This window comes from Pecten maximus, chromosome 7, assembly GCF_902652985.1.
Source record: "Pecten maximus chromosome 7, xPecMax1.1, whole genome shotgun sequence".
Classification (NCBI taxonomy): Eukaryota; Metazoa; Mollusca; class Bivalvia; order Pectinida; family Pectinidae; genus Pecten; species Pecten maximus.
This window is the reverse complement of record NC_047021.1, coordinates 118,706-145,843: the sequence shown is the minus strand read 5'-3', so window position 1 is coordinate 145,843 and position 27,138 is coordinate 118,706. Positions and strand designations below refer to the sequence as shown.

The 27,138-nt window shown below is 36.7% G+C and overlaps 1 protein-coding gene across 1 annotated transcript in view; it reads left to right on the top strand.

Moving 5' to 3' along the window:
• Positions 1 to 25,412, top strand: part of LOC117331263 (integrin beta-3-like) — a 109,938-nt gene extending 84,526 nt beyond the window's left edge. The window contains exons 6-11 of the mRNA XM_033889861.1: positions 12,958 to 13,036; positions 15,279 to 15,388; positions 18,177 to 18,293; positions 18,484 to 18,616; positions 20,105 to 20,218; positions 23,117 to 25,412. Coding sequence (XP_033745752.1) covers positions 12,958 to 13,036; positions 15,279 to 15,388; positions 18,177 to 18,293; positions 18,484 to 18,616; positions 20,105 to 20,218; positions 23,117 to 23,295 — 732 coding nt within the window. The 3' untranslated portion in view covers positions 23,296 to 25,412. The remainder of the gene's footprint in view (positions 1 to 12,957; positions 13,037 to 15,278; positions 15,389 to 18,176; positions 18,294 to 18,483; positions 18,617 to 20,104; positions 20,219 to 23,116) is intronic.
• The last annotated feature ends 1,726 nt before the right edge of the window (positions 25,413 to 27,138 follow it).

The window sequence follows — 27,138 nt, the reverse complement described above, 5'->3', positions numbered from 1 at the left end:
TGTCTATTGGATAGTGTGAGGTAAACTGTATTGTCTATTATATAGTGTGAGGTAAACTGTATTGTCTATTGGATAGTGTGAGGTAAACTGTATTGTCTATTGGATAGTGTGAGGTAAACTGTATTGTCTATTGGATAGTGTGAGGTAAACTGTATTGTCTATTGGTTAGTGTGAGGTTAACTGTATTGTCTATTGGTTAGTGTGAGGTTAACTGTATTGTCTATTAGATAGTGTGAGGTAAACTGTATTGTCTATTAGATAGTGTAATGTAAACTGTATTGTCTATGGGTTAGTGTGAGGTAAACTGTATTGTCTATGGGTATATTCGACCTGTTCCGTTTTTGAAATACTGATCCGCTGTAACGTACCAGATGGGTATACTTGGACTGTAAGGTACCGCTGTCGGGTCCCAATCGGGTACACTTAGAAACCCTGTTCTGTATCGCATTAGTGATCGCTCTATGATCCCAGATGAGTTTTCTAAGAAACGTTGTCCAGTATCGCACTAGTGGCAACGAAACGATCCGCTGTAAACCACCAGTTGGTTACACGAAACAAGGTTTGTCGAAATAATACTCTGATGTACATACAGAATGACCGTTATAAAAAGTGGTATTAATACGTAATATTTACATTTGGTGTGGCAATGCCCTTATATATTACTAGTAAATCCCTACCAAAAGCAGCTTCATCTATGAGAGTATAACTGAAGTTGCCCTGAGGGCGTATGAATATCTCACTTGCAAAAAATGTAAACAAAGATTTTTTTCATATTTTTTTATTTTTACGATTCATTAATAGAACGTAAATATAAGCGATAAACTGCCTAGATGCGGCAGACCTACTGGTATAACTGCCACATGTGTCACAGACAAACAATCATGGTGCGCTAGCGCGCACCATTCAGTTTGTCTGTGACACATGTGGCAGTTATACCAGTAGGTCTGCCGCATCTAGGCAGTTTATTGCTTAATTAAATGGAGATTTGTCCGAGACACATAATACTTAAATAGTCGTGCTAACAAAAAAGGTCAAATCTTTGAATGGAAAATTTTGGTGATTTCTGTGCTTTTATTAAAAAAGTATTTATTCTAGTGTTTTGCAAAATTCAAATAATCCAGCTATTTTCCTCCGATATATGTTGTGTCGTATGTTGTATATATAGAAAAAAGAAACGAAGCCTCTCTCGGGATTACATCGTTGATGATATATCTATATATCTGAAGAAGCCTGACAGGGCAGAAAGGCCTAACGGCAACGTCATGTCGTTTTTTTTTGTTTTGTTTTATTATTATTTTTCATACATATGTATATATAGTTGAAAAATGTAAATTCAACACGACTGGTGTGTTTCGTACGATGACCGATATAAGCCGTCACGTTACTCGCATTTATGTGATGCGAGTAACCTGACACAGGCTAAAATCACTGTTACTCTCATGTGATTAACCTGACATAGTAAAAATCACATGACGGGTTACTCTCATGTGATACGGGTAAGAGTTCGCACCATTGAAGTAGGTGACAATACATATGCAGAACCCATAAACATTCCAGGGTTAACACGTGTTTCACATCAACATAGCAAATTAAAACCTATCTTTGATTATTTGTGTTGCATACAAAATCTCTTGTTCAATGTCACTCAAGAGTATTATACTGGGCTTCAAATTTTGTCAATTAAGCAATTTCTCTTATTTCCTCAATTCTTTTTAGTGAATAAAACCATTTCCCCAAAATTATATTTTCGGGGAAATTTTTTACCACATAAATATGCAAATCTACAGGAAAAATCAAAATGAAATTCTGTTGCAATTATTCTGTGGTCAAATCATGAATGAGAGTAACCTGTCAAGTGATTTTTACTTTGTCATGTTACTCACATCACATGAGAGTAACCTGTCAAGTGATTTTTACTATGTCAGGTTACTCGCATCACACGAGAGTAACCCGTCATGTGATTTTTACTATGTCGGGTTACTCGCATCACATGAGAATAACCCGTCATGTGATTTTTACTATGTCAGGTTACTCGCACCACATGAGAATAACCCGTCATGTGATTTTTACTATGTCAGGTTACTCGCATCACATAAATACGAGTGTAGCGGGACTGGACTGGGTCGATCATCGGTGATCAGGTAGCTCAATTGGTAGAGCATCTGGCTAGTGTTCGGAGGTCCCGGATTCGAACCCCGGTCTGGCCGCTACATTTTCTCCTCTCCTGTTACACGAGCAACGTGGCGACTGATATCGGCCATCGTAACCATCGTAGTTTCGTGAACGTTTTCAGGCCTAATGTCTCCAGACAAAACTCCATCAGTACATACTGTATGTGCAATGAGTGCTCTTACGGTTCACCGGGTACTTAATTACAAAAGGTCGAATACAAATGATGGTACCCCTGCCATATAGTTTACAATATAACATTGATTTATTAGATGATGTGGGTGCATTCTCTGTCATAACAATGTATCGTGAGTTTATTCTTCCAAATGTATTGTTATCAATATTGCAGTGTTGACTTAGTGTTTTGAATATGATCTTTTCTGGGATTGGAATTCCCAATCCTGGTACAGTTGCAATATGTCATACTGATGAATTATTTAAAAAGAGGGCTTCCTGTTGAGCTAACTACAACATTATAAGGGTCTGATATTGTTCACATGAGTTTTTTTTCTGTTTATTTGCAGTTGCAATTATATGATAGTGTACAATTCTTTTTCAAAGATCGCAATACACTCATTCAACCGACGAACGCTTCAAAATCCCAACCATAATATAATTATGTAAATTTAAAGGCCCAATAATTTACTTGTAAGCACACTGGAAACATCAATAAAACAGTGTTTTGGATTTTGTTTATATATACACCGATGTATTATTACGTTTTGTTGTTTCATATATGTCTGAATCATGACGTTGTTTTTGTTTACTACATACATGAATTATAACGTTGTTTATGTGTTATATATACATGAATCATGACGTAGTTTTTGTTTACTACACACATGAATTATAACGTTGTTTATGTGTTATATATACATGAATCATGACGTAGTTTTTGTTTACTACACACATGAATCATGACGTAGTTTTTGTTTACTACACACATGAATTATAACGTTGTTTATGTGTTATATATACATGAATCATGACGTAGTTTTTGTTTCTGCACACATGAATCATGACGTTGTTTTTGTTTACTACACACAAGTTTCATGACGTTGTTTTTTTTATTAATACACACATGAATTATAACGGTGTTTATGTTTTAGACATACATGAATCATGACGTTGTTTTTTATATACATACATGAATCATGTCGTTGTTCATGTCTTAAACACACACGTATCGTGATGTTGATTTTGTTTTATACATACATGAATCATCACGTTGTTTTTTCCTCATTCACACATACATCATCACGTTGTTTTCATATACCTAATTAAATCATTGCGTTGTTTTGTTTTAAACTAACATAACCTGTGGCATAATCTGTGACGTCGTATCAATTATGACGTTACCCTTGATAACATGACAACGCCATTTTGTTGGCTTCCGACACGATTTCAACCTTTTCTGCTCTTACTTACCGAAACCCTGAAAGGACATTTTCAGTTAACATTCATTTATTATTACCTATTTGTTTGTCCTGTTTCTTTATTATTAATGGTTATAACTTAAATGTGCTGAATAGAGGCTACCTTGTAATTAACACACAAGGAATATATATAATAACAAACAAGCATTAACACATAAGTATTCAGTAATAACACATGATTATTAAGTATTAACAACTAAGTTTCTTAAGCAATGTGACTTAATGTGGTTCTGCGCTCTATGGAAATTTTCGGTGGCAAAAAACTTCCAAACAGAAAATTAGTTGAAAAGAAATGCGCAGAGATCAGAGCAGGCTAAGAAGAAAACTTTAAGCGTTATATAGCAAGGGCAATGTGAGGCATGTCGAACAAGAGAAATTAACAAATTTTATTCCAGACGTTCAAACTCCCGTTAAAAGCAACCAAGGAACAACAGCTGCTGTATTATTAGAAATAAATGACAAAAAGAGGAGAGAAAACAACATCATCGTTTTTGGCATAGAAAAAATCGTGAAGTTCAGAGGAGAGACATCAAAAGGACCAAAAGATAGTAACTGAAATGCTAAAAACATGCTGGGCAAATCACGAAGAACTAGCCAACATAGCTTAATTTCTTAGACTTTAAAATCCACAGAATGAAAAAATAACAGACCAGTACATGTTGCTTTTGAAGTCTGGAAGACAAGAGACTTGTATTCAAAATTATTTCACTCCTTTAGAACAACAAAATATATGAGGGAGTTAAGATTAACGATAATCTCACAAAATGGAAAGACTAGAAGAAGTCGGTCTACGAGAAGAAGCTGAGAGACGAAATGATGAAAACTCTGGAGGTTTCGTACATTGAATAAAAGGCCGGTCACGGAACAGGAAAGTTGTCAGAATCAAAATAAAAACTGTGGAAAGCAAGTAAAAGAAAAATTTGAACTAAGAGAAATCACTGCAATCTTTCGTTAACATTTCCGAGATTTTTGAGAAAAGCTGGATTCCAAACACCGAGATATTATCTGTTTGTTAACGAGAATTATTCAAATCGCCATCGTTGTGAAGGTATACAATGTATATATATTCGGGAGGATCTCCGTCCTGCTGAGGTAAATATAAAACATACATAACTTTATCGAAAGTATCTGCGCAACACGCAATTCAGTCGACCGGGTGTGTATACAGAAGACCAAAGGAGAACAACGAAGAAATGTGTAAGCTCATCAAGTCAAACAAACAATATTCACTTCCACTTATATTCGGAGACTTTAATTACGAAAAAAAAATAAAAAATAAAAATATGGTATACTTGTATATCTGGAGGCGACATCACATGTGATTGTTGCATTAAACTTCTCAGAGATAACCACCTTTATCAAAAGGTTATGAGAAGCACACGCTTGAGAACAGGAAAGGAGTCGAATATCCTTGACCTGGTGCTAACTAATGAAGAGGCAATGGTTACTGATATTGAGTAAAACTGCCATATTAGAAATTGCGACAATGTACATCAATGATATGACTGCTAACGCAATATCACCCTGTCCTCTGTTTGCTGATGACAGGAGAATATATCGCAATATATCAAAAGTCAAGAAGATCAGATTAAGATAGCCTCCAAATATGGTCAGAAGAGTTGTTATAATTCCATCCTAACAAATGCAGGACATTGTATATAACAGGACAGAAGGACATACCACCTGTAGGCTTCTAACAATAATTCGATTACTCTTTAAAATACACGTGTTAAAATACCACCTGTAGGCTTCTAACAATAATTCAATTACTCTTTAAAATACACGTGTTAAAATACCACCTGCTGGCTTCTAACAATAATTCGATTACTCTTTAAAATACACGTGTTAAAATACCACCTGCTGGCTTCTAACAATAATTCAATTACTCTTTAAAATACACGTGTTAAAATACCACCTGTAGGCTTCTAACAATAATTCGATTACTCTTTAAAATACACGTGTTAAAATACCACCTGTAGGCTTCTAACAATAATTCGATTACTCTTTAAAATACACGTGTTAAAATACCACCCGTAGGCTTATAACAATAATTCAATTACTCTTTAAAATACACGTGTTAAAATACCACCTGCTGGCTTCTAACAATAATTCGATTACTCTTTAAAATACACGTGTTAAAATACCACCCGTAGGCTTATAACAATAATTCAATTACTCTTTAAAATACACGTGTTAAAATACCACCCGTAGGCTTATAACAATAATTCGATTACTCTTTAAAATACACGTGTTAAAATACCACCTGCTGGCTTCTAACAATAATTCCATTACCCTTTAAAATACACGTGTTAAAATACCACCCGTAGGCTTCTAACAATAATTCGATTACTCTTTAAAATACACTTGTTGAAAAGTGTCTGGGATGATCGGTAGGTGATTAATTGGTTTTTCGATCCACCATGCAGAATTACATTTATAAAGCTAACTTTCTTCTTGGTATAATTAGAAGATCCTATATATGCTTGGACGAGTCTATAGTCCAACAACTGTTTCCAGCTTTAGTCAGGTCACATTTGGAAAATGCAGCATGTGCATGGTACCATTATAAATTGAAAGATATCCAATTATCGAAAAAGTTCAACGAATGGCTATTTAGCTCCTTCCAGGGATGAAGAACCTTTCATGCAATGAAGGCTTAGGCAACTGAAACTCCCTACATTGTAGTACGACAGGATGAGTCTAGGAAACAGAAACTCCCTACATTGTAGTACGGCAGGGTGAGCCTAGGAAACAGAAACTCCCTACATTGTAGTACGGCAGGGTGAGCAAAGGAAACAGAAACTCCCTACATTGTAGTACGGCAGAATGAGCCTAGGAAACAGAAACTCCCTACATTGTAGTACGGCAGGATGAGCGTAGGAAACAGAAACTCCCTACATTGTAGTACGGCAGGATGAGCGTAGGAAACAGAAACTCCCTACATTGTAGTACGACAGGATGAGTCTAGGAAACAGAAACTCCCTACATTGTAGTACGGCAGGATGAGTCTAGGAAACATAAACTCCCTACATTGTAGTACGGCAGGGTGAGCAAAGGAAACAGAAACTCCCTACATTGTAGTACGGCAGAATGAGCCTAGGAAACAGAAACTCCCTACATTGTAGTACGGCAGGATGAGCGTAGGAAACAGAAACTCCCTACATTGTAGTACGGCAGGATGAGCGTAGGAAACAGAAACTACCTACATTGTAGTACGGCAGAATGAGCCTAGGAAACAGAAACTCCCTACATTGTAGTACGGCAGGGATGAGCGTAGGAAACAGAAACTCCCTACATTGTAGTACGGCAGGGATGAGCGTAGGAAACAGAAACTCCCTACATTGTAGTACGGCAGGATGAGCCTAGGAAACAGAAACTCTCTACATTGTAGTACGGCAGGGTGAGCCTAGGAAACAGAAACTCCCTACATTGTAGTACGGCAGGATGAGCCTAGGAAACAGAAACTCCCTACATTGTAGTACGGCAGGATGAGCGTAGGAAACAGAAACTCCCTACATTGTAGTACGGCAGAATGAGCGTAGGAAACAGAAACTCCCTACATTGTAGTACGGCAGGATGAGCCTAGGAAACAGAAACTCCCTACATTGTAGTACGGCAGGATGAGCGTAGGAAACAGAAACTACCTACATTGTAGTACGGCAGGATGAGCCTAGGAAACAGAAACTCCCTACATTGTAGTACGGCAGGATGAGCCTAGGAAACAGAAACTCCCTACATTGTAGTACGGCAGGATGAGTCTAGGAAACAGAAACTCCCTACATTGTAGTACGGCAGGATGAGTCTAGGAAACAGAAACTCCCTACATTGTAGTACGGCAGGATGAGCCTAGGAAACAGAAACTCCCTACATTGTAGTACGGCAGGATGAGCCTAGGAAACAGAAACTACCTACATTGTAGTACGGCAGGATGAGCGTAGGAAACAGAAACTCCCTACATTGTAGTACGGCAGGATAAGTCTAGGAAACAGAAACTCCCTACATTGTAGTACGGCAGGATGAGCCTAGGAAACAGAAACTACCTACATTGTAGTACGGCAGGATGAGCGTAGGAAACAGAAACTACCTACATTGTAGTACGGCAGGGTGAGCGTAGGAAACAGAAACTCCCTACATTGTAGTACGGCAGGATGAGCGTAGGAAACAGAAACTCCCTACATTGTAGTACGGCAGGATGAGTCTAGGAAACAGAAACTCCCTACATTGTAGTACGGCAGGATGAGCCTAGGAAACAGAAACTCCCTACATTGTAGTACGGCAGGATGAGCCTAGGAAACAGAAACTCCCTACATTGTAGTACGGCAGGATGAGCGTAGGAAACAGAAACTCCCTACATTGTAGTACGGCAGGATGAGCCTAGGAAACAGAAACTCCCTACATTGTAGTACGGCAGGATGAGCGTAGGAAACAGAAACTCCCTACATTGTAGTACGGCAGGATGATCCTAGGAAACTGTAACTTCCTACATTGTAGTACGGCAGGATGAGCGTAGGAAACAGAAACTCCCTATATTGAAGTACGGCAGGATGAGCCTAGGAAACTGTAACTCCCTACATTGTAGTACGGCAGGATGATCTTAGGAAACAGAAACTCCCTACATTGTAGTACGGCAGGATGATCTTAGGAAACTGTAACTCCCTACATTGTAGTACGGCAGGATGAGCCTAGGAAACTGTAACTCCCTACATTGTAGTACGGCAGGATGAGTTCAGGCTTTGTTTCAAAATCGACGGAAGTGTCAGCTCTGCAGCGCATAACTAAGCCGAAAGTCTTTTACATTCAAACTGGAATATTATTTAAATTATATTCCGGTTCAAATTGAAAATGCAAGCTTAATCGGGCATTTCGTAAAACTGTTGGACGAACACTTTCAAGCCATTATCTATGATCATTAAGATATTTGTCAAATTGTAAATGTTAAAGCCAATGATACTGTGTACTTACAATGTTTATCACTGTAATTGTGAAATATGGATAAAAAGGCTTTTATCCTGCGTCCATACATTTACCGTTAAAAAATGTTATATCAACACAGGCATACGTCATTGGTAGGAATAAGTTATGCTGCGTTCAAAAGTTATTGATGTAATCTTTAATTACATTGCCTTTCAGCTAAGTAATACGATCACCAAAAACAATAACGGCACCGGCCACTTTCCATTATGTACTGCAAGATACTAATTTATCCATACTAAATAAGTTTGACGCAGGTGTGAACTTCTAGAATTAATTTCAGCATAGTCTTTAAACTTTAAGGAAGCTGATTTCATCCCCCTTATCGAAGAACCTCAATCTTAATCTAATAAAAAACACAAAAAGGTAGCCTATACCGCTTTAAGTGGATGCATTAAATGTTAACGTAATTTTTACTATATTTTAAATCCATCATGGAAAAATGTATAACTCAATTATCCCCTGGACGACTCTAATGAGAGCCTCATCACAGTATGTTTAACATGCCTGATGGATATCGCCAAGGTTAAATGTTACCATGCCATTTATTATGCTCAGTGTATACCCGTTATCCTCTAATATTGTTTTTAAAACAGACAAGAAATAAAAAAACAACAACACCGAAACATCGTGATTTCAACTCAAATCTTATTAACAAAACATAATTTGACATGTAGACCTTAAAATATAGACATGGTAATACCAGGCGTTCCCAAAGGGTAAACGCCTTCCAACACCGACGTCACCAGCTTTACAAATCAATGCTTTGTTATATCCACATAATGAAAAATAGGATAGTTACACAGCCACCAGACAAACACGTCAAACTCGCAAAAAGGAAGCTAATATTTCCTAAAACACCACGGTGACGATCATAACTTATCCATTGTTGAAGTTTTTTCTATCACTTGTACTATGTCTGGTATACAGGGAATAATAAAATGTCCAGCATGTGTCTGTACATATCCAGAGACACGCTTTACTTTATAGTCTATTCGTCATTGTATACCGTAACATTGTTAAACGTTTTTTTATGTTCGTAATGTAATACTATTTCAAGGTTTCACCACTTGCATATTGTCACACAAATCTTTAGCGTGAATCACTCTAGGACGAGTACAAAGGCAAATAAAATTTTGTATGCGACCAAGCTTTTGATGACAAGGTTAAGCCTAAACCGACAGCAAACATCCCACGTGAAGGTAATTGCAGTAAACATTCAACAAATAACCACCTGACATGCAAGAAGAAACCGTCTTTAAATGAATATTGCTGCACAAGACATTCAGAGGCAATCTATATTCTCAAAGAGGATTAAAATATAACTGTTAAGCGGTGAAAGTACAGTTCTGCGGGTAATTACAGTAAGTTAATGGAATAATACATACAAGTTCGCCTTATTAGTCCGAACAAGAAAATTTGTTAAAATGAATATATAATTTGATATTTTCATAAATAAAAGAAATAATAATGTGTAGAATTAATAAGAATCATCCAGATGGATGCACCTCGCTTGCATGAAAATGCCGTCAGGTTTGTTACCATTTCGAAGATATTTCCTCTTAATTGTTCAGTTCATAATGCCAGAACGTATCCAGAGCCATTACAGAGGATATATCACCGGTAGACCCCTACATAACATACTGTAGACCCCTACATAACATATTGTAGACCCCTACATAACATACTGTAGACCCCTACATAACATACTGTAGACCTCTACATAACATACTGTAGACCCCTACATAACATACTGTAGACCCCTACATAACATACTGTAGACCCGTGAATTTGACACGGACGTCGAATTAGCTCTGTTGATTACAGTAAAAAAAGGTCAATATAATAGTCGTAGAACAGGGCGAGCGTAGTCATCAGTGGTCAGGCAAATACAGATGAGACATTTCATACCTTAGTGGTAAGACAGTTAACGACGAGCCAGTCTAGTGTTGTCATTCAATACATCAGGGTTACATTGAACGTCATCCGTTGGGTTCTGATTAGAAAAGGTGTTAGTGTTAATTCTAAACATGGCATTAGGCTGCAGGAAATCTTGCTTTAATTCCAGGAAAAATATACGAGAGAGTCTGGGGTGATATATAATGTTCCATATACATATGTTCGAGGAATCCAAGGATATTGTTGAAATCCAGGATCAAAGTACACCTCAGGAACACCGAGAACAGTTTTTCTCAACATCCAGCGCCTTAGTTTTATCCAGGCACGCCCTGGAAATTAGTTATGCGATCGACTGGTCAGAGATCTCCATTTAAGATAGACAACAGGGTTGGATGCAGTTTACATATGGCAAAACCTCAACAGAGATGGCGTCTACGAACTATCTACGGTGGACTCCTGCGATGAATATCGTGTTTCCTTCGAGTGACGTCCCCACATCACCTAGCGCCAACCACTACGATGACCATGATGCATTATTGCCTTAAAAAAACTCTCGACAACACTTGAAAGAAAAGTTGTGAGCTGCGATTTAATTATAATCTTATAATAGGTAAATTTTTTACAATTACTTGGTAATGTTGCTTCTTTTGTTGGGTAGATCATCCCTTGAATTTGAAGAAGGGAAGAAAGATGCTCACCGCCTTCTTTCAGAACAGATACAGCAACGACAGGATACGACGGTCAATGATAATAACGACTTCATGAAACAATACGGGTTGCTTACTGCCTTCTGTCAGGACAGATACAGAAACAATATTACATGACGGTCTATGATAGTGACGACTGCATGGGACACAATACGTGATGCTCACCGCTGTCTGTCAGAACAGATACAGCAACGACAGTACACTTCTCCGTGGAACATAATACGAGATGTTTAACGCCGTCTGTCAGAACAGATACAGCAACGACAGTACACTTCTCCATGGAACAGAATACGGGATGTTTAACGCCGTCTGTCAGAACAGATACAGCAACGACAGTACACTTCTTCGTGGAACAGAAAACGAGATGCTCACCGCCGTCTGTCAGAACAGATACAGCAACGACAGTACACTTCTCCGTGGAACATAATGCGAGATGCTTACCGCCGTCTGTCAGGACAGATACAGAAACGACATTACATGACGGTCCATGATAGTGACGACTTCATGAAACATAATACGGGATGCTTACCGCCGTCTGTCAGAACAGATACAGCTACGACAGTACACTTCTCCATGGAACAGAATACGGGATGCTCACCGCCGTCTGTCAGCACAAATACAGCAACGACAGTACACTTCTCCGTGGAACAGAAAACGAGATGCTTACCGCCGTCTGTCAGGACAGATACAGCTACGACAGTACACTTCTCCGTGGAACAGAATACGGGATATTTAACGCCGTCTCTCAGAACAGATACAGTAACGACATTACACGATGGTCATCGATTCTACCTACCGTGACCTTCTTTGGTTGAAATATGGTATCATGTATTGTTCCGATGTTTTAAAGTCGGTTAATTGTAGGATGTCAAAAGTAACGTGTAGCTATATCTTCCCATTTGAGATCTGATATCAGTCACCTGGACATATCATATCAGTCACGGGACATGTGATATTAGACATGTGGCATCAGTCACTGGAATGTGATATCGGTCACTGGACAACTGATATCAGTCACTGGACATGTGATATCAGTCACTGGGCATGTGATATCAGTCACTGGACATATCATATCAGTCACTGGACATGTGATATCAGTCACTGGACATTCCTCGTGTTGTGATATTAGTCACGTGACATTCCTTGTGTTGTGATATCAGTAATTGGCAATTCCCCATAATGTGATATGTGTCACTGGATATGCCTCGTGTTCTGATATCGATCACTGGACATGCCTCGTGTTGTGATATCAGTCACTGGACATTCCTTGTATTCTACGTTTGAAGAATCACAACTACATTTTAAGTCAGATTCAATCAAACATATTGTCACTTTTAATATATTTGAAATAAACAAACCGTTAAAAGATCACGTGATTTTGTCAGTTATATGAGCCATGACCAGGTTTAACTTTATTATACACATAACATTCCCTAGTGTATGATACGTGGTTTATGAAGTGCTCGCGTAAGAACAATGTTCTAAATTTACCCCAACTCTCATGACGGAATATTGCTGACGTGACCTTTCGAGTGTAAGCATCTGAGTCTCAATGCGGGTTTTATATCATCAGTCTTCACATAATTCACTGTAATGAACTCGTTGACGAGAAGTGATGAACATTAAACCTGATGTATTGTCTGTGATATGACATTTTAAGCAGTATTAAGTATCTGTGTATGACATTTACCAGCTACTGGACCAATCGATGATTGTGTGTTCGTATATAACGTACTAAGATAACCATTCGTATCTTTTATGTTTCTTTTTTTCAGGATTTACATAGATTTTCTGGCACGTACTGTGAATGCGATGACCACAGCTGTCCTTATTCTGACGATGATGTTTGTGGAGGTATGTATGGCATTATATTTGATAACTGTTTTAGTATACCTTTCCGTTTTTTTCTCTATATAAAAGTAGTTATTCGCTTTTAAACTCTATTAAACTCAACAGAATAAGTTTCAACTAACAATATCTCAAATTTAAGATCAGTCGATTCTGAAATAATTTCATTTGTGATAGTAATGCACATGAACAACTGAATTGTACACGTTAACCCCTTGTTGAGTCGGTCCTGAGTCATAACATGGTTCGCTATGAAACACTGACTTTGAGTTTTGATTATTTTCTGTTATATAATAGGAATCTTTATTTATTTTACTCAGAAGATCATTTACAGCATCGTAAGAGAAAACAAAATGATAGGCCACCGTCTGCAACAACAAACAATCTGTGTCAATTAAGCACTTGCATGTCTGTGTGTCTTTCAAACGTTCTGACGACCTTGTAGCAGGGGTGTGACAGTTTGCCGTGTGACAGTTTTTTTCGAACTGTTATACGTTGTGATAGTCCTGGAAACACATGCGCAATCCTCTCGAGGCTGATAGTCAAATTATCACATTACTTTTACATAGAGAAAAAAACGTAAAGGTATAATAAACAATATTATTACACAAATAATAAAAAGAATTGAACAGATTGTGTGGTTTTTTTTTCGTATTATTTAAATGCACTCTTTTGTTTGCCAATCTGCATGTGACAAATGAATTTTGAAAAAAATATGCTGTTCCATTTGTCGAACCACCCCATTGACGAAGTCGCTGAATATTGGCATTTTTTTTTTATGCTAACTCAATTTCAATTATCAAAAATAACAAAAAAATATGTCGAGAATGTAAATATAAGCATTAAACTGTCCTTTTTGGTGTCTATGGTCGATATAGATGCCAGAGCTTGCAAGCAAACGTGTCACATTAGCGTACAATATGACGTTTGTTTGCAAAGCTCTGGCATCTATATCGACCATACACACCAAAAAAAGACATTTTAATCCTTAAATAGATCATCAATGATAGTGCAGCCATAATTCCATACATGTAACGCCCCAGATAGAGCAAATAGGTTCTGAGGTCGACTTTAGTGCCCTGCTCATGTTGTAAAATATTGAAACCAAGAATTCACATATATGCTGCTTATAGGTAAAATAGCTTCGAACGTGTTGTTTTCGTGGTGTATACTATTGCTGAAAGAGCATATATATCAAAGATAAGTGAATTATAATACACCAGTATCAATATAGACCTACTAGTGCAGAATATGTAAATTATTCCGAAAAAATGTCATAATCCCTTACCCTTACCGAGCCACAGTCTTACCCTGAGTAATTGTAAATCTAATCATAAAGTCCAGTCCAAATCTAGCCAAAAATTTACCCAAACCAATCCAAAGTCTAACCATAACCGAGGCCTTGTCTGACCATAACCGATACAAGTCTTACCATAATCCGCCAAAACTGTTGCTCTAACCGATCAAATGTCTATCCGTAACCGTCCAAGTCTGATTCTAATTTTACCAAAATTTAAAACTAGCAATGCAAGGGTATAATCCTAAAGCCAAAGTCTTCCCTTTACCGAGCCAATGTCTACCCCTAGCCCAGCCAAAATGTACCCCTTCCCGATCAAATGTGTATTCCAAAACTGAACTAAAATACAGCTTTATTCAAACTAATGTCTACCCCTTACCTAGCCAATGTCTATCGAAATCTTCACCTAACACAGCCAATGTCTACCCTTAACCTAGGTAATGTCTTCCCCTAACCCAACCAAACCCCATCCCTTCCGAACCAAAGTATAATCCTTACCGAACTAAAATACAGCTTTATTCAAACTAATGTCTACCCCTAACCAAGCCAATGTATATCGAAATCTACACCTAACACAGCCAATGTCTACCCTTAACCAAGGTAATGTCTTCCCCTAACCCAACCAAACCCCATCCCTTCCGAACCAAAGTGTAATCCTTACCGAACTAAAATACAGCCTTATTCAAACTAATGTCTACCCCTAACCGGGCCAACTGCTCTCTGAGGTTACTCTATCCTTATAATCACAACAATGTCAATAACACATAAGCTAGGTGCTCATTTAACTCATTTAAGGACACGGAATATAATATCATCGTGAGAATTAATCAAATGACAAGAGTGATAATAACCCTAACAAATGTGTAGTTTGTCATTGCGTTTGTTCGGGCATTCTTCATTGAGCAGACAATAGAGATGTCTTACTTACATATTGTGATTGGTCTTTGACAGGATCCGATAAAGGCTGGTGTGAATGTGGAACATGTCGATGTAACCTCGGATTTACTGGTGATGCCTGTTCATGTAGTGAGTCAACAGACAGCTGTTTAGCGGACGACGGGGTACGTACATCATCGACTGGGGTTTAACACAAATGAAAGGTAATGAGGCTTAAAGGGATGTTATGACGACGGGGTACTTTAGTCTTATCAAGATATGTTAGAAGGCAGGAAAGTCTAAAGAGATGTAAGGGTGTCGTGATACGTATCTATTAACGTTAAAATCTATACTTCAAACATTATATAAATATTGACAGACTATCTGTAATGTTAACATTAAATGTTACTATAAAGGTTGACATGCTATCTGTAATGGGAACATGAACTGTTATTAAAACTATTGACAGACTATTTGTTATGGAAACATTAATTGTAACTATAAAGGTGGACATGCTATCTGTAATGGTAACATTAACTATTACTATAAAGATTGACAGACTATCTGTAATGTTAACATAAAATGTTACTAAAGGTTGACATGCTATCTGTAATGGGAACATTAACATTTATCAAAAATATTGACAGACTATCTATTTTACTCAGAATGTTTACACACAATTTGTAGTTTGAACAGTAAATGTTACTCTGAATACTTATATACAATTTCTAATGAGAACACTAAAAATGCTACTCTGAATGTTTACACACAATTTGTAGTGGGAACACTAAATACTGCTCTGAATGTTTACACAAAATCTTTAGTGAGAACAATAAATGTTACTCTTAATGTTTACACACAATTTGTAGTGGTAACACTAAATAATACTCTTAATAATTATACACAATTTGTAGTGTGAACACTAAATGTTACTCTGAATAATTATACACAATTTGTAGTGTGAACACTAAATGTTACTCTGAATGATTGCAGACCATGTGTAGTGGGGCCACTAAATATAACTCAAAATGTTTACAGAAGATTTGTAGTGGGAACATTAAATGTTACTCTGAATGTTTACAGAAGATTTGTAGTGGGAACATTAAATGTTACTCTGAATGTTTACAGAAGATTTGTAGTGGGAACATTAAATGTTACTCTAAATGTTTATAGAAGATTTGTAGTGGGAACGTTAAATGTTACTCTAAATGTTTACAGAAGATTTGTAGTGGGAACATTAAATGTTACTCTGAATGTTTACAGAAGATTTGTAGTGGGAACATTAAATGTTACTCTGAATGTTTACAGAAGATTTGTAGTGGGAACATTTAATGTTACTCTGAATGTTTACAGAAGATTTGTAGTGGGAACATTAAATGTTACTCTAAATGTTTACAGAAGATTTGTAGTGGGAACGTTAAATGTTACTCTGAATGTTCACAGAAGATTTATAGTGGGAACATTAAATGTTACTCTAAATGTTTACAGAAGATTTGTAGTGGGAACATTAAATGTTACTCTGAATGTTTACAGAAGATTTGTGGTGGAAACATTAAATATTACTCTGAATGTTTACAGAAGATTTGTAGTGGGAACATTAAATGTTACTCTGAATGTTTACAGAAGATTTGTAGTGGGAACATTAAATGTTACTCTGAATGTTTACAGAAGATTTGTGGTGGGAACATTAAAATGTTACTCTAAATGTTTACAGAAGATTTGTAGTGGGAACGTTAAATGTTACTCTGAATGTTTACAGAAGATTTGTAGTGGGAACGTTAAATGTTACTCTAAATGTTTACAGAATATTTGTAGTGGGAACATTAAATGTTACTCTGAATGTTTACAGAATATTTGTAGTGGGAACATTAAATGTTACTCTAAATGTTTACAGAAGATTTGTAGTGGGAACATTAAATGTTACTCTAAATGTTTACAGAGGATTTGTAGTGGGAACATTAAATATTACTCTAAATGTTTACAGAAGATTTGTAGTGGGAACATTAAATGTTACTCTGAATGTTTACAGAAGATTTGTAGTGGGAACATTAAATGTTACTCTGAATGTTTACAGAGGATTTGTAGTGGGAACATTAAATGTTACTCTGAATGTTCACAGAAGATTTGTAGTGGGAACATTTAATGTTACTCTAAATGTTTACAGAAGATTTGTAGTGGGAACATTAAATGTTACTCTGAATGTTTACAGAAGATTTGTAGTGGGAACGTTAAATGTTACTCTGAATGTTTAAAAAAGATTTGTAGTGGGAACATTAAATGTTACTCTAAATGTTTACAGAAGATTTGTAGTGGGAACATTTAATGTTACTCTAAATGTTTACAGAAGATTTGTAGTGGGAACATTAAATGTTACTCTGAATGTTTACAGAAGATTTGTAGTGGGAACGTTAAATGTTACTCTGAATGTTTACAAAAGATTTGTAGTGGGAACATTAAATGTTACTCTGAATGTTTACAGAGGATTTGTAGTGGGAACATTAAATGTTACTCTAAATGTTTACAGAAGATTTGTAGTGGGAACATTAAATGTTACTCTGAATGTTTACAGAAAATTGTATTTGGAACGTTAAATGATACTCTGAATGTTTACAGAAGATTTGTGGTGGGAACATTTAATGTTACTCTGAATGTTTACAGAAGATTTGTAGTGGGAACGTTAAATGTTACTCTGAATGTTTACAGAAGATTTGTAGTGGGAACGTTAAATGTTACTCTGAATGTTTACAGAAGATTTGTGGTGGGAACATTTAATGTTACTCTGAATGTTTACAGAAGATTTGTAGTGGGAACATTAAATGTTACTCTGAATGTTTACAGAAGATTTGTAATCGGAACATTTAATGTTACTCTAAATGTTTACAGAAGATTTGTAGCGGGAACGTTAAATGTTACTCTAAATGTTTACAGAAGATTTGTAGTGGGAACATTAAATGTTACTCTAAATGTTTACAGAAGATTTGTAGTGGGAATGGCAACTGCCGCTGTAATGAGTGTGTGTGTATCACTGGCTATGGTGGTCCGACGTGCAGCGACAGAAACGAGGTGGCACGATCCAAGTCATTCATATCGGTAGGTGGCTGTGAATGATTATCACCGTTTTTTTTTTGTTTTTTTTTTTGGATGAAATACGCATTGATTTTCTATTATCAAAATATGTACAAATAAAAGACGAAATGTGTTAATGAAAATTGCTGTTAAAGATACTAATTAATATAGTTGGTATTTAATGAAATGTAACAAATCCAGCTGTGTACTTCAGGATTTTACAGACGTATGTGATCTATGGATACCTTGTGTACTCTGTGTGGGCTTCAATACCGGCGATAAAGATGCCGAGGAATGCGAAGAGGATTGCAACAGGAACAGAATACATATTGTAGAAACGTTTCCAGGTACATGTAGTTTAGCAATGTTTTATCAACATAGGCTGTTACCAGTTCTGGACTTGATATTGAGATAAGCCATATGACAGGTCGTTTTGTATATGTGATATTGAGATAAGCCATGTAACAGGTCGTTTTGTATATATGTATGTGATATTGAGATAAGCCATGTAACAGGTCGTTTTGTATATGTGATATTGAGATAAGCCATGTAACAGGTCGTTTTGTATATGTGATATTGAGATAAGCCATATAACAGGTCGTTTTGTATATGTGATATTGAGATAAGCCATGTAACAGGTCGTTTTGTATATGTGATATTGAGATAAGCCATGTAACAGGTCGTTTTGTATATGTGCTATTGAGATAAGCTATATAACAGGTCGTTCTGTACGTAATATTGAGATAACTCATACGTCCCGTCCTTTTCTTTGTAATATTGAGATAACTCGTACATCCCGTCATTTTCAGTGTAATATTGAGATAACTCACACATCCCGTCGTTTTCATTGTAATATTGAGATAACTCATACATCCCGTCGTTTTCAATGTGATATTGAGATACCTCATACATCCCGTCGTTTTCTGTGTAATATTGAGATAACTTATACATCCCGTCATTTTCAGTGTAATATTGAGATAACTCATACATCCCGTCGTTTTTTATGTGATATTGAGATAACTCATACATCCCGTCGTTTTTTATGTGATATTGAGATAACTCATACATCCCGTCGTTTTCTATGTGATATTGAGATAACTTATACATCCTGTCGTTTTCAGTGTAATATTGAGATAACTCATACATCCCGTCGTTTTCTATGTGATATTGAGATAACTTATACATCCCGTCGTTTTCATTGTAATATTGAGATAACTCATACATCCCGTCGTTTTCTATGTGATATTGAGATAACTCATACATCCCGTCGTTTTCTATGTAATATTGAGATAACTCATACGTCTCGTCATTTTCTATGTGATATTGAGATAACTTATACATCCCGTCGTTTTCAGTGTAATATTGAGATAACTTATACATCCCGTCGTTTTCATTGTAATATTGAGATAACTCATACATCCCGTCGTTTTCTGTGTAATATTGAGATTACTTATACATCCCGTCGTTTTCTATGTGATATTGAGATAACTCATACATCCCGTCGTTTTCAGTGTAATATTGAGATAACTCATACATCCCGTCGTTTTCTATGTGATATTGAGATAACTCATACATCCCGTCGTTTTCTATGTGATATTGAGATAACTCATACATCCCGTCGTTTTCAGTGTAATATTGAGATAACTCGTACATCCCGTCGTTTTCTATGTGATATTGAGATAACTCATACATCCTGTCGTTTTCAGTGTAATATTGAGATAACTCATACATCCCGTCGTTTTCTATGTGATATTGAGATAACTCATACATCCCGTCGTTTTCTATGTGATATTCAGATAACTTAAATAACCTTTTCTCGCTATTTTCTTTTTCAGACACACCAAGTAACCGCGTTTGTCATCACAAAGACGCAGATCAGTGTGTTGTAACTTTTTCTCACACTGACGAGTCATTTTACGCCATGTCTGTATTCGTCAAATCCATTAAAGGTACCTAAAGTGTAAAATGGCATTTACAAATCTCACGGGAATGTACAAAAAATAGCTTGCCAGTCATCTGAACAAAACCGGTTTGATTCCCTGTCTTTAGTTGTGATTACTGGGAAACAAGGGGTATAATTCCCTGTCCTTACTTGTGACCACCGGGACAACGGGGATTTGATCCCCTGTCCTTAGTTGTGATCACTAGGACACCATCGGGTTGATCCCCTGTCCTTAGTTGTGATCACTAGGACACCATCGGGTTGATCCCCTGTCCTTAGTTTTGATTACTTGGACACCAGGGGTTGGATTGCTTTCCCTTAGTTGTCCCCCCTGGGAAACGGGGGTTGGGAAGAGGTTTGGTTGGAATTTATTATAAAGCTTACGTATGAACACTACGAGGGGTTGATTACTTGCCCTTACATTTGATTGGCTTGATTTGATTTGACTGGGACACCAATGATTTGATGTGAACTCCCCTTACTTGTGATTACTGGGACACCAAGGATTTGATGTGGCCTCCCCTTTCTTGTGATTACTGGGACACCAAGGATTTGATGTGGCCTCCCCTAATATGTGATTACTGGGACACCAAGGATTTGATGTGGCCTCCCCTTTCTTGTGATTACTGGGACTACAAGGATTTGATGTGGCCTCCCCTAACATGTGATTACTGGGACACCAAGGATTTGATGTGGCCTCCCCTTTCTTGTGATTACTGGGACACCAACGATTTGATGTAGCCTCCCCTAACATGTGATTACTTGGACACCTTGGTTTTTTTCCATGTTTAACGCGTGAACACTTGGACACGAAGGGTGATTCCCTGTCCTTATTGGGGTTCACTGGGAAAACAGGGTCTCGATATCTTGCGCTTTACTGTTATCACAGGGTAACAACAGGTTTGATTACATGCCCTTAATTGTGACCACTTGTTTGGTTCAATTTATGAACTAAGAATCGTTGGTAGATTCACAATTGACTAAAGATTGGTAAACAATTATTAATTATGAATTGTTGGTAGATTCACAATTAACTAAAGGTTAGTTCAATTTATAGATAATGAATCAATGGTAAATTCACAATGAACTAAAGGTTGGTTCAATTTATAAATTATGAATCGTTGGTAGATTTACAATTAACTAAAGGTTGGTTCAATTTTTGAACTAAGAATCGTTGATAGATGCACACTTAACTAAATGTTGGTTCAATTTATAGATTATGAATCGTGGGTAGATTCATAATTAAATAAAGGTTGGTTCATTTAATAAATTATGAATCGTTGATAGATTCACAATTAGCTAAATGATTGCTCAATTCATAATTAATGAATCCTTGATAGATTCACCATTAATTAAAGTTGGTTCAATTTATGAACTAAGAATCGTTGATAAATACACAATTAACTAAACGTTGTTTCAGTTTATAGATTATCAATCGTTGATAGATTCACAATTAACTAAAGGTTGGTTCATTTTATAAATTATGAATCGTGAAGATAGATTCATAATTAGCTAAAGGTTGGTTCAATTTATAAATTATGAATCGTTGATAGATTCACAATGAACTAAATGTTGGTTCAATTATAAATTATGAATCGCTGATAGATTCACAATAAGTTAACGGTTTGTTCAATTTATAAATTATGAATCGTTGGTAGATTCACAATTAACTAAAAGTTGGTTCAATTTATGAACTAAGAATCGTTGATAGATACACAATTAACTAAATGTTGGTTCAATTTAGAGATTATGAGTCGTGGGTAGATTCACAATTAACTATAGGTTGGTTCAAGTTATAAATTATGAATCGTTGATAGATTCAAGATTAACTAAAAGTTTGTACATTTTATAAATTATGAATCGTTGGTAGATTTACAATTAACTAAAGGTTGGTGCAAGTTATAAATTATGAATCGTTGATAGATTCAAGATTAACTAAATGTTGGTTCAGTTTATAGATTATTAATCGTTGATAGATTCACAATTAACTAAAAGTTGGTTCATTTTATAAATTATGAATCGTGTTGATAGATTCATAATTAGCTAAAGGTTGGTTCAATTTATAAATTATGAATCGTTGATAGATTCACAATTAGCTAAATGATTGTTCAATTCATAATTAATGAATCCTTGATAGATTCACAATTAACTAAAAGTTGGTTAAATTTATAGGTTATTATCGTTAGTAGATTCACATTTAGCTAAATTGTGTACAACTTTTAGATACTAATTGGAGGGTGGTACGTTTCATAAGGTTTGTTACATAAACAACAAATGATTGGTTCAATTCATAATTAGTTATGGGGTTGTTAAATTCATTAACAATGGATTGGTGGTACAACTCAGTAGCAATGACAGTTAAAACGTTTATTCATAAATAACGGCAGGTTGGTACAATACAAATTTCGTTGAAACAATAACTAGAATTCATTTTAACACTTAGGTTGTATAAATAGGCATTATAATTGTAGAATTGTTTATTTGTATCAATTCAATACAGTTAATATCCCATACCCTATGCCTTAACCATTGTTGAAGGAGGCAACTCTTGAAATATAAATATATATATATATATATATATATATATATATCAAGCTCAGGACTTTCGGAACAAGTCTAGTTCTATTTGTAAATACCTAACCCTAACCCTAACCCAGACCGTTCCAGTATCGCGGCACTTATTGAGATATGATTATATATCGATTGTATAAAGTTAGGAATCTTCGGATCAATATGTAGGGCTGACAGTCCTCAGAATTACAGTACATAGTTCAAAAGACTTAAATGTAATTTTTGCAAATTGAAAGGATATCAAGTAAATTCTACTATTACATCCTTATCATTGTCAAAGGGACGTAACTCTTGAGAAAGAATAATGAGAAATCGATTTATCTTTACATTACAGAATGTCCTGCACCTATTCCAACCCCGGAGGCTGAAGTGATAAAAGCAGATCAATTATCAGATGATACAGAGGGCAACGAAGGTGAAACAAACAACGGCAGCAACGGCTCACCTCCCGTTCTTAACACATGCTATTTCCTTTACCTAATATACTTAATATTTACTCTATCTGTTCCATAGATTTTCTTTGCATAATCTTTAATTTGAGGCAAAAGTCTTTGAAAATATTTTACAACTGACACAGAAAACTATTTATTAGTAATCATGTAATAGAATTGAAACTGACTTTTTTTAAATCTTTTTTTTTTTATATTATTATTGTTGCTACAGTGTGTATGCATGTACGCAGTATGATATGGGTATAATCTAGTCACTTGATCAAATAATAAAATAGGCGTTTATAGATTAGATTGAATACTGGTACAACCCTCCAAAGTCAAGGAAGAAACAAAGACACCGGAGATAATGTCCATACACCCAGTCCGGTATAATTGATATCAAAACAATTAGACACCGGAGATAATGGTAATACACCCAATCCGGTATAATTGATATCAAAACAATTAGACACCGGAGATAATGGTAATACACCCAGTCCGGTATAATTGATATCAAAACAATTAGACACCGGAGATAATGGTAATACACCCAGTCCGGTATAATTGATAACAAAACAATTAGACACCGGAGATATTGTCGATACACCCAGTCCGGTATAATTGTTATCAAAACAATTAGACACCGGAGATAATGTCGATACACCCAGTCCGGTATAATTGATATCAAAACAATTAGACACCGGAGATAATGTCGATACACCCAGTCCGGTATAATTGATATCAAAACAATTAGACACCGGAGATAATGGTAATACACCCAATCCGGTATAATTGATAACAAAACAATTAGACACCGGAGATATTGTCGATACACCCAGTCCGGTATAATTGATATCAAAACAATTAGACACCGGAGATAATGGTAATACACCCAGTCCGGTATAATTGATAACAAAACAATTAGACACCGGAGATATTGTCGATACACCCAGTCCGGTATAATTGATATCAAAACAATTAGACACCGGAGATAATGGTAATACACCCAGTCCGGTATAATTGATATCAGAACAATTAGACACCGGAGATAATGTCGATACACCCAGTCCGGTATAATTGATATCAAAACAATTAGACACCGGAGATAATGTCGATACACCCAGTCCGGTATAATTGATATCAAAACAATTAGACACCGGAGATAATGGTAATACACCCAGTCCAGTATAATTGATATCAAAACAATTAGACACCGGAGATAATGTCGATACACCCAGTCCGGTATAATTGATATCAAAACAATTAGACACCGGAGATAATGGTAATACACCCAATCCGGTATAATTGATATCAAAACCATTAGATACCGGAGATAATGGTAATACACCCAGTCCGGTATAATTGATATCAAAACAATTAGACACCGGAGATAATGTCGATACACCCAGTCCGGTATAATTGATATCAAAACCATTAGACACCGGAGATAATGGTCGATACACCCAGTCCGGTATAATTGATATCAAAACCATTAGATACCGGAGATAATGGTAATACACCCAGTCCGGTATAATTGATATCAAAACAATTAGACACCGGAGATAATGTCGATACACCCAGTCCGGTATAATTGATATCAAAACAATTAGACACCGGAGATAATGTCGATACACCCAGTCCGGTATAATTGATATCAAAACAATTAGACACCGGAGATAATGGTAATACACCCAGTCCGGTATAATTGATATCAAAACAATTAGACACCGGAGATAATGTCGATACACCCAGTCCGGTATAATTGATATCAGAACAATTAGACACCGGAGATAATGGTAATACACCCAATCCGGTATAATTGATATCAAAACCATTAGACACCGGAGATAATGTCGATACACCCAGTCCGGGGATTTGCAATTTAACCGATTTTTTTTTTGTGCAAACATTATATAATTGATGATTTTTTTTTCTGTGTCAATAAATTTCCGAAGCTTCCATATTAGTGCAGTGTTTCAGTTTATATTATATTCATATTGCATATCTTAAACTGTACATATATTAGGGTTAGGGTTATTGTAATGTAATACACACGCTTGTAATTCAAAATTATATTTAGATTCCGCATACGATAAATTTTTCATATTTTATACTACGGCATTGTAATCGTAATATACTAGGCTACACGATCAGCGATATATCATCAACTCAGATAAAATTAAAGTGAATTGAATTGTATTTGCGTCTTCTTATTTCATTTTGTTGTTGACAAATTAACGCACGCACACACACACAAATACCAATTTGAGGACGGCTTCTGATATCACCGGTCCTTCCTGATAATGTGGGAACGGCTTCTGATATCACCAATCCTTCCTGATAATGTGTGGACGGCTTCTGATATCATCGGTCCTTCCTGATAATGTGAGGACAGCTTCTGATATCACCGGTCCTTCCTGATAATGTGTGGACGGCTTCTGATATCACCAATCCTTCCTGATAATGTCAGGACGGCTTCTGATATCACCAATCCTTCCTGATAATTTGTGGACGGCTTCTGATATCACCAATCCTTCCTGATAATGTGTGGACGGCTTCTGATATCACCAATCCTTCCTGATAATTTGTGGACGGCTTCTGATATCACCAATCCTTCCTGATAATTTGTGGACGGCTTCTGATATCACCAATCCTTCCTGATAATGTGTGGACGGCTTCTGATATCACCAATCCTTCCTGATAATGTGTGGACGGCTTCTGGTATCACCAATCCTTCCTGATAATGTCAGGACGGCTTCTGATATCACCGGTCCTTCCTGATAATGTGGGAACGGCTTCTGATATCACCAATCCTTCCTGATAATGTGTGGACGGCTTCTGATAACACCAATCCTTCCTGATAATTTGTGGACGGCTTCTGATATCACCAATCCTTCCTGATAATGTGTGGCCGGCTTCTGATATCACCGGTCCTTCCTGATAATGTGTGGACGGCTTCTGATATCACCAATCCTTCCTGATAATGTGGGAACGGATTCTGATATCACCAATCCTTCCTGATAATGTGGGAACGGATTCTGATATCACCAATCCTTCCTGATAATGTGTGGACGGCTTCTGATATCACCAATCCTTCCTGATAATGTGGGAACGGATTCTGATATCACCAATCCTTCCTGATAATGTGTGGACGGCTTCTGATATCACCAATCCTTCCTGATAATGTGTGGACGGCTTCTGATAACACCAGTCCTTCCTGATAATGTGAGGACAGCTTCTGACATCACCAATCCTTCCTGATAATGTGGGAACGGCTTCTGATATCACCAATCCTTCCTGATAATGTGTGGACGGCTTCTGATAACACCGGTTCTTCCTGATAATGTGTGGACGACTTTTGATATCACCAATCCTCCCTGATAATGTGAGGACGGCTTCTGATATCACAGGTCCTTCCTAATAATGTGAGGACAGCTTCTGATATCACCTGTCCTTCCTGATAATGTGAAGACGGCTTCTGATATCACCAATCCTTCCTGATAATGTGAGGACGGCTTCTGATATCACAAATCCTTCCTGATAATGTGTGGACGGCTTCTGATATCACCAATCCTTCCTGATAATGTGTGGACGGCTTCTAATATGACCGGTACTTCCTGATAATGTGGGAACGGATTCTGATATCACCAATCCTTCCTGATAATGTGTGGACGGCTTCTGATATCACCAATCCTTCCTGATAATGTGGGAACGGATTCTGATATCACCAATCCTTCCTGATAATGTGTGGACGGCTTCTGATATCACCAATCCTTCCTGATAATGTGTGGACGGCTTCTGATAACACCAGTCCTTCCTGATAATGTGAGGACAGCTTCTGACATCACCAATCCTTCCTGATAATGTGGGAACGGCTTCTGATATCACCAATCCTTCCTGATAATGTGTGGACGGCTTCTGATAA